This window comes from Microcebus murinus, chromosome 9 (assembly GCF_040939455.1).
Source record: "Microcebus murinus isolate Inina chromosome 9, M.murinus_Inina_mat1.0, whole genome shotgun sequence".
Lineage (NCBI taxonomy): Eukaryota > Metazoa > Chordata > Mammalia > Primates > Cheirogaleidae > Microcebus > Microcebus murinus.
In genome coordinates, this window is record NC_134112.1 from 41,888,870 (window position 1) to 41,902,389 (window position 13,520).

At 35.9% G+C, this 13,520-nt stretch overlaps 1 protein-coding gene across 1 annotated transcript in view; it reads left to right on the forward strand.

The window, feature by feature from the left end:
• COL28A1 (collagen type XXVIII alpha 1 chain) overlaps positions 1-13,520 on the forward strand; it is a 160,296-nt gene that overhangs the window by 56,142 nt on the left and 90,634 nt on the right. Inside the window, exons 13-15 of the mRNA XM_012757144.2 lie at positions 1,691-1,759; positions 4,548-4,616; positions 11,267-11,335. Of these exons, the coding sequence (XP_012612598.2) occupies positions 1,691-1,759; positions 4,548-4,616; positions 11,267-11,335 (207 nt within the window). The remainder of the gene's footprint in view (positions 1-1,690; positions 1,760-4,547; positions 4,617-11,266; positions 11,336-13,520) is intronic.

The following is a 13,520-nucleotide window of genomic DNA, read 5'->3' on the forward strand; positions in this document are numbered from 1 at the left end:
GCTTGGCAGTTTTTGGTTTAGTTTGCAATCTAGTTTTCATGCTCATATTTATTATTTCCCTGGCTAATTGCTATGCCATTAGAGTAGGCTGTCATGGATATTAGTGCTTTGATTAAGGTCTTGGAATGTTAAAAACTAGCTGTCTAATAAGCACTGCAATTTAAATTGAAATAGATGTTAGCGTTTGCTTTTAATTAAAGTCTTTATTAAATCAATTATGCATAAATATTAAAGAAGACGGTCTCTTAAAATATACAAAATTAGGGAAAGGAAAAAAATTAAACACATTAGCTATCTTTCTGATGAATCTATAACTATGATCAGTCACTGATGGGTATAATGCTGCGTTATAGTTCTGCTAAAAGGCTCGGGCAAAAAGCATCTCTTAAGTCACCCTGGATTACTGCATATCAAGCCCAAAGATGATTCAGAGTGTCTGCAGCATGCTGGCTTAGGGGCTTGTGGGAGACTCAGTAGACTTTGTTCCATCATAGGTTTACTTCCCTGGCAAGTGAATCCTAATTATCTGTTTAGATCCATTCAAGGAAAAGCTCCAGTTTGTTCTTCTAAGATTCTCATTGTAAGTCCCTGTTCTGCTTTTTTTGCTTTATGGTCAAGAAGAAAAAGAGGGAAAAACTGTCACCTTTTCAATTTCTGGTTTAAATGAAAACCTCACTATTATTGTCTTTAATTTTTCAATTAGTATGTTTCTGCCAGTCCATTTCAAAGCCTGAGGCTGTGTTGTTTTTCTAAACTTATGTGAGAAGTCCCCTCCTTGCCCAGTGCCTTTCTGAGTAATAGTCATATGCGCTTCTTAATTTTAATCATTGAGATTGAAAAACCATGTTTCCTCTTAATGATCTTATCAAGATTCCAATTTTCACATAAAACTGCCAGTGGGTTCAACTAGTGCATGAAATAATTCAAATTTTAATCCAAATTTATCAAGAGAGAAATTAAAACACATGTAAACAGCATTTACTACTTCACAACAGCTGTGTGGTGATTTCTTCCCAGGGTTCCCCTGATACTTAATTAAATCATTAAATCACTCTGCATCCTTCTCCAGTCCACACAGTCCTAGAGTTTTAGTCTTTCCTCGTAGAATTGATTCCTTAATCCTCATTCTGAAGCATCACTTAATTTCCATTTTCTTTTAATTTGAGAACACTTGAATAGAACATCTTATGCCAGTCAAATGGAATGTGTATTTAATACTATGGAATATTATTCTTCACAGATTTAAAATTCTTCTGATTGGTATGGGGCTAGATAGAAGAATTCTCACTTCAATGAGATTTAAATAGAGCAACAGTCATCCCTTAGAATCCGTGGGGAATTGGTTCCAGGACCTCCCTGGATACCAAAATCCATAGATGCTCAAGTCCCTTATATAAAATGGCATATTCGCTCATAACTATGCACATCCTTCTGTATACTTTAAATCATCTCTAGATTACTTTATAACACCCAATACAATGTAAATCCTATGGAAATTATTGTTATACTGTGTTATTTAGGGAATATAAAGAAAAAAAGTCTTACATGTTCAGTACAGATCCAATCATCCATTTTTTTAATCCATGTGTACTGAAATATAACCATTCTCTTTCTTCCCCTCTTCTTTCCATCTCTTCTACTGTTCTGTCTTTCTCTCTTCCCACTTCTAATTTCCTTCTATCCTAACCAGGGTCCCCGTGGGCCTGAGGGAGCACCAGGAGAGAGGGGCTCACCCGGAGAAGGATTTCCAGGACCAAAGGTAACAATATCTTCAGTACTAGAAAAAAGTACTTTGTCTTATATGGTCATGAATTGCAAATTTAAAATATGTGTCCTATGCAATTATCAGAAGTCAGGTATTTTCTATGATCATCTTTATCTTATTAAATGAAGGAATATGTAAACTTTCCCTTAATGTAAAAGTATGGTGAAATTTGCACTTATGACAGACTTCCGCTTCAAGTAATTACTACATATGAAATTAGAAAAATCTCTTAAAGTAGTTTGTAGTCATTAAAGCCATGGTGATAAGTAGCAATCTTTGCCCAGAAGGTGTCACTGAGTCTAGCTATGGCAGTGCTTCATTCACAGCTTTGTAAAACACAGGTAAGAAACCAATCTGTAATAGTATTACCATCAATATAATAAAAAAGGAAATTTTACAGAAAGAACAAAATGTTATGAAAGACCTACCTTTTACCTGGAAATTGAGAATTTAACGTTTCTTACTGCTTTCCACATATAATTCTTAGAGCTCAAGTTCTTCTGCTCTAGGGGTTGGCAAACATTTTCTGTAAAGGGCCAGATAGCAAATATTTCGGTCTTTGTGAGCCATATGGTATCTGTTGCAACTACTTAACTCTGCTGTTGAAGCTTGAAAGCAGCCATAAACAACATATAAACGAATGAGGGTGGCTGTTCCAATAAAACTGTGTTTGCTAAAAACAGGCAGTGGGCTGCATTTGGCCAATAAGCCATAGTTTGCTGTCCCTGATCTAGGCTGTTTACCCACAACCTGTGGCATATTTGTCAAAGGCAACATAGGAAGTGTTTTCCCCAAAAACTTTGGGCAGCATCAAGAAAAATTCATAGTAAATAAAGATTAATATTTTGGAGTCCTTCTTGATTAATTTCCAAATTCTTTCTCCCAAGCATGCACATGTGTGCACACACATACTTCTCAGGGAACCACATGCTGCTTTCTCAGTATCTAAGACCTTCCACATCAGTCACTCTATCAGGTCACTAAGATCTGGCCTTTTTAGTATGTCCTCATGTTCTAAAAGTAAATCTCATTCTTAGCCTCTTCCACCATGCTCAATGTTCAATTACCTATGAGAAACCGAAATTTCAACTAGAGGGAAAGCAATTAAAATAAAAAATTCATACTAAGTTGTGAGTGACTTATGGGTTGAATTTTAAAAGATACCCTTGTTAACCAACAAATTTTAATTTGTCATAATAATGGAAATAATGTGTTGGATAAAAGGACATTACTAATACCTTGACTAACCAAAGTATCACTATCAGAAGACAGAGGTTAGCAATTTGGCACTAAATCACAGAAAGCTTTATATAATAATACATAGTTTCTTAAACAATCTTTTGGCATATAATAAATTTCTCTTCATGTGTAGCCCAAACAATGTGGAAGATTCAAATTGCCAGAATTATTACTCTTTATAATCTGTTTTTTTTAAAAATAAAGAAACGAATAAGAAGTGAATATATGAACCACTAAGAAGAATATTTCAGGGCATGTCTTAGAGAAAGTTCAACATATCTTTATATATTATATAAAGTATAATGCATGATATACTCTTGTGTATAATAAGCCAAGGGCACTGCATTGACCTCCAGCTCATCAAAGAAAGATCTCATCCTGTTTGGTGTTGTTTTAGGATTAAGCATATGAGATTATACTCTGTGGTAATGGTCAGAAGAATCCATTAGTCAGAATACTTCTCCCAACCGGTCAGAGCAATGGATGTTTTCTAAATGTGCTACTTGTGGCTAATTTGCAAATGTTCTTTGATTTTACTCTTTGTTCTAATAAATTTATTAAGTGAATGCTATTTCTGATTGATGACATGCTTCACTCTTCATGCAAATGTGTGAAATGTTACGATTTCATTAACGTTAAGACCAGACCTAGTCAAAGAGGTCATGTAACTATGGGAGTATATCCAAGAAGATTTATTTACCCATGAATTCTTTTATTATTTATTTATTTATTTTGAGACAGAGTCTCACTCTGTTGCCCGGGCTACAGTGCCGTGGCATCAGCCTAGCTCATAGCAACCTCAAACTCCTGGGCTCAAGAGATCCTTCTGCCTCAGCCTCCTAGGTAGCTGGGTCTACAGGCATGTGCCACCATGCCCGGTTAGTTTTTTTCTATATATTTTTAGTTGGCCAATTAATTTGTTTCTATTTTTAGTAGAGATGGGGTCTCACTCTTGCTCAGGCTGGTTTCGAACTCCTGACCTTGAGCAATGCTCCCATCTTGGCCTCCCAGAGTGCTAGGATTACAGGTGTGAGCCACCGTGCCCAACCCATGAATTCTTTTAAACCTAAATTTTCAATGAATTTTTATACATTTGGATGCAAAACATTTAATAAGTAATCCAATTCTAGCAAGTATTAGTCCATATACTAATAGTATGAGAGGCAAACTTTCCTTATGTGATAGATCCAGTTTGAGCCATGTGGAAAAGGAGGCTTGATCCGGCTAGTGGTACTATGTACTTGATTAGCTATCTCATTTTCAAATATTTATGTTTAGATTATAAATTGAGCTCTTTTCCAACATCAGCGATGCTACATATGTGGTCTGCTTGGACAGACTCCTTCCTCTTACAGTGTTATGACTAATTATTTTTACAAGTTGCAAATCTCAGAGTCAGTTCGAATTACCTATTTGCAGTGAGCAGTGAATTTGCATGCTTGATTTAAAAAATCAGTTTGAAGTATAATTCATAGTAATTATTATGTAAAATTTAAAGTCCTGATTTTTGTTAGTCACTGATATCCCTCCCATATACTTTCAGGGTGAAAAAGGTTCTGAAGGACCAATTGGCCCACAAGGATTACAAGGCCTGTCAATCAAAGGGGACAAGGTACTGTATATAGGGTGTACAATAGAAAAAATTCCAATAAAATTATTTCTCTCATTATTCTTTATGTATGTACATTTTTGAACTGTATACATGACAACTATACCACACAGGTATCCAGTTGACTATAAATCTATTATATGAAAGGTGTATTATTATGGAGGATGAACCATGATCTGAGAAATCCCATTATTATTTATCCCATTATTATTAAATCCCATTATTATTATTTACATTTATAGAAATATTTTACTTAGTTTGGTTCCGACATCCCCAGTGACTTCTACAATCAGCAAAGCACCTTTGAAGCCAGACATTATCAAAAGACACCTCTTCTTAGTAAAGAAAGTAGTTGTTAAAAATATACTAACTTGAATCTATTCCAGAAATGCTTATCCATCCTTAGCCTCTCATTCCAAAATATTACCTTAAAATGGGGTTAAAATAAGAGAACTCATTTAAGAAAACTAGTGTTGATGCCCTCCAGCAAGGACCAAGAGGAATCCACCTATAGTCAAACAAAAGTTTATTGACTCACCACACAGAGGGAGACCAGGTACCATGGAGAACCTACAGTGACTCGGGAAGAAGATGAAATACAAGATATTTCATAGAATTTGGGCTTGTGTTGGATGATTTTTGGGGAGTATTCAAGAAAGCAGGGGTTGGCTCTGGATTTGGATGCTATCAGGAAGTTGGGATCATTTTGAGTATTTTAAGGAATCTCATCTAGAAGTTGGGAAAAACAGAGTTAGGCTGTATCAGGGTGGGGAAACTTTTCCTATTGGAAGCCTTCATTAATTTACTGTAATCAAATAAGGCTTCATTCAAGAAACTTCAATTAGATAGACTTAAAAATTTATATTATTTTGTAAAACCTAACTACTATGTACTTAATAATTTCAAAAAATGAAAACTATTTGTTAATTTTAAAGTTAACTAACCTTTGAATGACTTGGTTATATCTGCTTTTTGTTGGAAAGCATTTGAAAATTTGGTTGTAGCATGGAGGATCAACCAGTTTCAGTTGATCCTCTAGGTGGGTATCAGTCATCTGTAACCTTAAGGGCATCTTGATTTGGGTTAGGTAGGAAAATGTAGATTTGCAGCAATAAGTGGTTGAAAAGCAAGAAAGCATTTTTTGAGCATGTTTTCGAAGGTGTGGGTATTCTACTGCATTTTTCCATATTTCAGTTGGATCTTTTTTAGCATCAAACAATGACTTTCAAATGTCATCTACTGAGAGCTCAATGAATTCCATCTGTAGTTCTTTAGGTGCCTTGGTGATATCAACTAGGTGAGGCTGAAATGCTAATTTGAGTGTGATGTCATGATTCTCAAAGTCAGTGAAATTTTCATTGTATTCTTCAATGAATAGGTCTATAACAGCTGCATATTCTTCAAATGATTCGCATATATCATCCTGCTCATCAGTGACCTTTGCTAAGTGGGGAAAATGTTCATTCGAAATCTCCTACTGAAATGTTTTGAAAAAAGATAGTTTTTTTTTTGAAAGGCTTAGATTTTTTTTTTGCCACATATCATATATAGACTTAGTTTTACCTTGCAAAGAAATATTCACGTAATTTCGATTTGACATGATATCACATGATATCACACAGAAATGCTGCATTCCTATAGAAATATTCTTTCAATAATTTACATTGCTGATTCTGTTCTTCATGAAATTTAGCTATCTGTTCTCACAGATATAAAATCTTGGCCAACACCTGTCCCTGTGATAGCCAATGCACTTCAGAATGATAATGGCAAATCCACACTGAGTACCTCATTGTTCAACTTTAGCATGTTACAAAACTGATGATACCATGATACATTTGCACGAATATAGTTAACAATACTCATAACTTGTTGCAAAGTGCCACTTAAAGTGTTAGCTTTATTGCAGAGATTTTGCTGATGCAAGATACAATGAAAAGAAATGAAAACATCTGGATTTGTTAATACTTTTTAAATCTATGCAATAAATCCTTCATGTTTTCCTGTCATGGAGGGTGCTCCATCTGTATGTATACACTCATGAAATTTACCAAATTCAGTCCAACTTCATGTTGAAAGTTGTTGAAGTTGTCTATTACTCATGTTCTGTTTGCAAGCGTGCCCAAAGCAAGTAACTCTTCATAGCATAGAAAATCTGTTATGACCCAAATAAGTATAAAACCTGTGCTGAGTCAGTAGTATCAGTTGATTTATCCAAAGCAATTGAATAATATATATTTTCCTTTTGAAGTATTGTATGAAGTTATTCTGTTAAGTTGAAGGCTAATTCATACTGCCAATCAGTTGGGTTCTTCCTGAAAGAAGCAGTTATTTGTACTTTGAAACGTTATTGGGGTCTAAGCACCCTACAACTTCAACAATGTATTCTTGGACAATGTCTATATCACTGAATGGCTTCCCTTTTTCCCAAGTATATAAGCTATAAGTTTTCCCAAGTATATAAGCTATATAAGTTTATAAGTTGCTTCAGTAGCATTATTTCCAAGTCTTATTGCTGCTTGAAAGAATTGTCTTTGCTTTTGCTTTTCATCTTTTAATTTCTGCAATAAAACCTTTGTGCCTCTCCCTCTAATATAACATATTTGTGGTCCTTATGAGTGTTATAATGCTGATGAACATTAAATTTCTTTAATGTTGATATTGCAGTATCACAAAGCAAGCAAATCATCTTTAGTAGAAACAAGATAATACTGCAATTCCCAATCCTCATTAAAAATCTGTTTTCTTCCTTCAGTGTTCTCTTGGTTTTCTTTGACATGATGAGCTATTAAGCAGACAGAATTAAAAAATATTGTTGAGCTGTTCAACTGTTCACAAATTCCACTTCAAACAGAAACACAGTACACCATTGTCAAAAGTTGATAACAGACTGGCATACTTGATCCCCATAAACTCTCCCCAACCAGCCTCATGCAGTAATGGTGCCAGTCAGGTGGGGGAAGTTAGAACTAAATCATGAACATAGCAGCCGTCGATTTAGCCCTTATGTCTTACTAATGTTCTAATTGTGTTGTTCAATCTGGGAGGATTATTTCCCTGAAACTTATTTTTTTCTCTGTTATTTAAAATATGTTCATTTCAGAAATAACAATATAAAAGAGACACAAAAATGTATTAATAAAAATAAAATGACTCATTCTGTAAAATTTGCCCCTGGCTGAGTCATAATTGATAAAGAAGTAGAAGTCACTCATTTTTTAGTGAATATAGGAGGATGTTTGACCATTTGCAGGGTTTGGACAGTCCTTGTTTTTGTCTGTGCTCAGACATGATCATGGAGTGGTCTTGCATTTTTCTTGGTTGCATCACAGTCATAAAGTGGCCTTATCTGATGCTGATGGTCTGTAAAACTGTATATGATCAGTGCCACAGCCTACTGCCAGGGTCAGCTCAGCTCCTGGCTGTCAGGGGTTGCTCTTCTTTTTCTCATTAGATATTTATGGTCTTTAAAATAGCTGCAAATTATACCAGATTATAAATAGGAGTCAGGCTAGTGATAGAAACTACTGGAGACTGACAAGGCATTAAAGAGCAGTGGAAGTGAAGCTGCCAGAGAGGGAGGGGATATAAAAAATGTGCCCCAAACAGAGACCTCACATCAGCTGGAAGTCATTTATATGTCAACCTTAAAGCATATCATTATCATATATTATATTAGAATAACAGTTGACATTCATGATTATCTCAAGTGTTGGAGTTCAATCTTGAATGACTTACTCTCTTTATTTACTGGTAGTTGTCTCTTCTGGCTGTCTGTATTTAAATAGCAGAGATAATGATAAATAGTGAGTTATATAAATTTTGGATATAATACAATTCTTGTTTCACATCATTCAGCTCTGGTTGTAACTGCAGCTCCAAAATACTCCAAAAAATATGTAAGATGTTCTTTGTTCCTCTGGAGCAGTGAGAACTGAGTACAACAGAACCATTGTTTTATAAGTTCACTAAGTTAACTTTTTCAGGTGGTGTTGTGACATGGTGCTTACATTTTTACATCTGGAGCTCATGTGAAGAAAACACTTTGAAATATCAGGACATTATCACATAGCACAGCCTTTATCTGCTATTCCCTTACCGAAGCAATATGATTTTTCCTTTTTCCTTCCTCCTTTCTTCATTTTCTATGATTTTACATATAACCCTAGATTCAGAGACTTTGGTGTCTGATATTCAAGTGATAAGATAAACTCACCTATGATAAAGGCTCTCAAATACATATAATTGATACAAAACAAAGAAGTAGTTATGAGAAAGATATTTAAGTGTAAATAATGCAGCACAAAAGGGGCTCTCTCTTACGTATTTACTGAATATTTGCAGAATAGTGGTTATGATTTGGGTTCTGGAGCCAGAGACTGGACTTGAATCTCACTTCTGTCATCTGACAGCTGTGTGAGCTGGGGTGAGTTATTAAAGCTCATCTGGAAAACAGGGATGCCCCCCTTCAGAGGCTGTTGTGAGGATTAAATGATGGCAAATAATTCATCTCTGAATCAAACTTGACTCCATTATGTTTTCCTTCCATCATGTTTATTTAGACCAATGGTTGATACGAATGAAACACTGAGAAGCATGTTCCAGGGCATATCTTAGTGCAGGTTCTATATACTTTAATATTGTATAAAGTTTAATCTAATATGTTTTTGTTCATAAAAAATATGTATTTAGCCCAGACATTGGCAAACTATGAGCCTGGCTGCCTGTTTTTGTAAATAAGATGTTATTGGAACACAGGCACATGTGTTCATTTATACATTGTCTGTAGCGACTTTTGCACTACCAAAGTAGCATTGATCAATTGTCAAGAGATGTTATTATGGCTCTGAAGCCAAAAATTATTTACTATCCAATTGCTTAAGAACAAGTTTTATAACCCCAATGTAAGTCTAAATAAATACAATTGCCTTTACATTAGGTGTCTTAAGCATGTTGCCCAATCCAGTGGTCTATTCTCAGTTGTCAACTTACTTGACCTACCAAGTAGCATTTGACAGATGGATCCCTCAGCTTCCTGAAACACACTCTTCTCTTGGTCTCCCTGGCTGCTGCTTCTCAGTCTCCACTGCTATGTCTTCTTCATCTCTCTGATCTCCAAATGGGGTACTTAAAGGGCTCTGTCCTTGCACCTTCTCTTTTTTTCTATCTACTTGGCAAATTCAGTCAGTCATGGTTTTAAATACCTGACTGAGGGCTCCCAACTAGCCCAGACCTCTGCCACCTAATTGGTATCTCCACTTAGATGTCTGTTTTAGGCATCTCAAACTTGTGTCTAAAACTGAGCTCCCAATATCACCCCTTCCATCTCCACCCTTGCTTCTCTCTCAGGCTTCTCCTTGGTAAGTGACAACTCTATTCTCCCAAAGACCTTGGAGATATCTTGGAGTCCTCTTAATCCAGCAAATCCTGTAGGTTCTACCTTCAAAATACAGGAGGGTCTGAGTACTGCCTACCCCCTCTGCTACCGACACCCTGGTGCATACCCTTATCATCTCTCATGTGGATTTCCCTTCAGTCTGTTCTCAATACAACTTCTGACTGAGCCTTAAAAACTAAGATCTTTGCCTTCTCGGCTAAGTGAATTCTCATCTCATTGAGAGAAAAGTCCTTACAATGGCCTCAAAGGCCCTGTTGACCCTTCTAATGGACCCTGCTGCCATAGTCCTCAGCCTCCATCGTCTACCGCCCCCTGCCATGGTCACGGCTGCCCTGCACTATCTTCTTGCTGTTCTGGAACATGCCAGTCATCACCCCTGCACTGGCTGTTTGCTTTACCTCCAGGTTTCTACCTGTCTGAATTCTTCTCATCAGTGAGGCTATCCCTGGCCATCTTATCCAAAATTGTTGCTGCCTCTCTCCTTCCCTGATTAATTTTTATCTCTCTGTTTTGTTTATTATCTTTGGTTTCTCCTAGTAAAATGTAAGCTCTATTGAGGACAGTGATTTTGAGGTGTTTTGGTCACTGTTGTTTTTCCAGTGTTTGGAACAGTTCCTGGTACATACTGGGTACTCAACAAATATTTGTATGAAGACTCAAGGAATGAATGAATGATATTCTTTTTGCTGATAACTCTTACTTTGTTTTTTCAAATTCATGGAAGGAGAAGGTGGGGCTCTTTAATTTTGTTGTTTTCACCTGAGATCATTCTTTAATTTTTCAAAATGCGTTTTAAATAAATTTTGGAGGAAAATGGTGTTTAGAAAATTTTAACGTTGTTTTCATCAGTTTCTCTCAAATCTCAGTTTTCTTGTACCCTGTGAATTTTATACTTAAAATATTTCTGTTATGATCTTAACAGGAAGTGTTTGTGTCATTATAATAACTATTCAGGAATTTTTGGTTGTGAGAAATGATTGATAAGTCCAAGTTGGTGATCAAGCTGATGCAAATGCTCACCAATTTAGACTAAATAGCAAAATGTCATTTCCTATTTTGTCAAATTACAACAAACTATCAACTGCTTTGAAGGAATGAAATGAAGTTTTATAATTTTCCATCTTGAAATTTTTTTATAATGTAAAGATAGATTTTACTCTAGCCTAATTCTAAATTAGCAAAATATGAAAGAATAAGGTTTATTTTATTTAAAACCTTCTTTTGTTGTTATATTTCTGGCTTATTTTCTATACAGGGGGATTTAGGACCTGTGGGGCCCCAGGGACCAATGGGCATGCCCGGAATTGGGAGTCAAGGGGAACAGGTAATGAATGCTTTCTTCCTTTGCTTTTGGTACAGAACATTCTGGCCCAAACTTGGTGTTCACTGAAGGCCAGTCTTGCAAACATCCATGAGTATATTTGACAGTCAAATTGCAATGGAGTATAAGTCTAGAAGAGAATGTAGGGAAGGATAAGATGGTTTCATAAGAAGATTTTTATGTTTTAGAACTTCCAAAGACAATTTATTAAAGAATAACTTGTGTGTTTCATGATGCTGTGAATTTTAACATTAAAACCCAATTAAGAGTTTTGGGGTAATATTTTACATTTTCAGTTACCCTTGGGATCTATAGTTTGTTTAACTGTTTGTGTGTTTTTTCTCCTTGAAGATTTGTGAGTGATTAAATTCCACTCTCTCCCAATGGAGTAGAGTAGTATTTCCCACCTTTTAGCCACATACCAATCTAAAAACAAGTATTAAACTTAAGCCCAAGACTAGAGGTGACCACTTAATTTATGGGTCATTCTTTCTGGACAGAAGCAAATCACAGATAGGATTTATAAATGACACCTGGCCCCTCTTGGGCAGAAGAAAGGAAGCTGCTTCCAGAATCTTCTGGTAACTTTAGAGAAAGTTAGGCAATTGTGTTAAATCTAAATAATGTGAAGATAGTATAACAGTACTATCTACTGATGTTTACCGTATGTTTTTACCTACATAGTCTCATTTAATCAAAATGACCACAAATCCAGATTTATGCTGAATATCCTCCCAGCTAGAAAGTGGCAAGTGAGTTTGAATAAAATGTATGATTCGGATGTGAATAATTCTGTTGCCTAGAGAATGAAGAGAGCTTCCTTTATGTAGGGTAGTGGGAGAAGGGAAAAAATAGAAAGAAGGGATAATTTCAAATCTCACATTGTTGACAATAACTTTGAGTTTATTTCTAACCATCTGCTAATTTATTATTATTGTTGTAACATTTTTTTTTTTGTTAGCCCAAGAAACGGCAAAGTTGGATATGACTCCTTTTTCCATTTCCTTGCCCTTGGCAGAGGTCCTAGTGTAATACACTAGGAGGATTAAGGTGCAGAAGCAGCCAAGACAAATCTGTAAATAAATATTTAGATAATAATTAAGAGCTAGATATGTTCTCAAACTTTGTATTATAGCTTATTTGCTGGTTTTAGCAGGGGTTATGTTCTGATTCTGGAAATGCCTGGATGGTGCTGCCACGTCCTGGGTTTTGTGGTGTCCTGGTGCTGGGTTACCACTACAAGGACAAAAATGAGGTTCAAAGACAAGTCTGCCTGTGAACTCTGGACCTCCCACCCGTGGCTTCCTGTTGCCTTTAATACTGGTCCTTGATGGAGGTTGTTTATTCTTCAGCTATAAAAAAAAATCATCTAAATTCTTTTATTTTCAATGCTCTTCTTATCCTTAATTTGACATGTTTATCAACTGAATCCCTGTTATATTAGATCTTCCCATTTCTCTTATAAAAAAAATTTTTCTCCCTCATCTGCTTATGAAGGAACTTTTGTTTCCAGTATCATGTTTATAATATCTCTCAAATGGCCTCCAGATTTTCATTAAATATGAATATTTGGAGCCTTGATCACCTCAGATCTAAAGTGAAGTATAAATAACTGCATATACACATGTACACATACATATGTGCACATCCCTTTTTATACCCACAATGTGAAAGGGAATGTCAAGTGTTTGAACATTCTTCAGTTTCATGTCTGCTGACTATTGCTTCTTAGAGGTTAGATCAAACCTTCAACTTATTTATTAATAACATTCTGACACATATCAATTGGTACAAATAGGATATAGGTTTGCCTGCATGTGATAGAGCTATGAAATGGGTTAACTATTTCATAGTTAAGATGTAATTTTATTTCCCTTGTTTAAAACTCCAAGCTATGTAGTGGCTCTATTCATTAGTGTCCTCAGGGGTTTAGGCTTCTTCATTCTTGCTAGTCTGCCATCCTGAAGGTGCTTTCCTCATCCCCACGATCCTGGATGGCCACCACATCTTCATTCCAACCACTGGGGACGGGGAAAAGAGAAGGGAAAGTCATACTTCTTCCTTTAGCATGGACTGGAAGTTGCACACATCAAGCCATTCATATCCCATTGGCCAGAATCTAGTCCCCATCACCATACCTGGCTGCAACAAGGACTGGGAAATGTGGTCTTTATTCTAGGCAGCCATC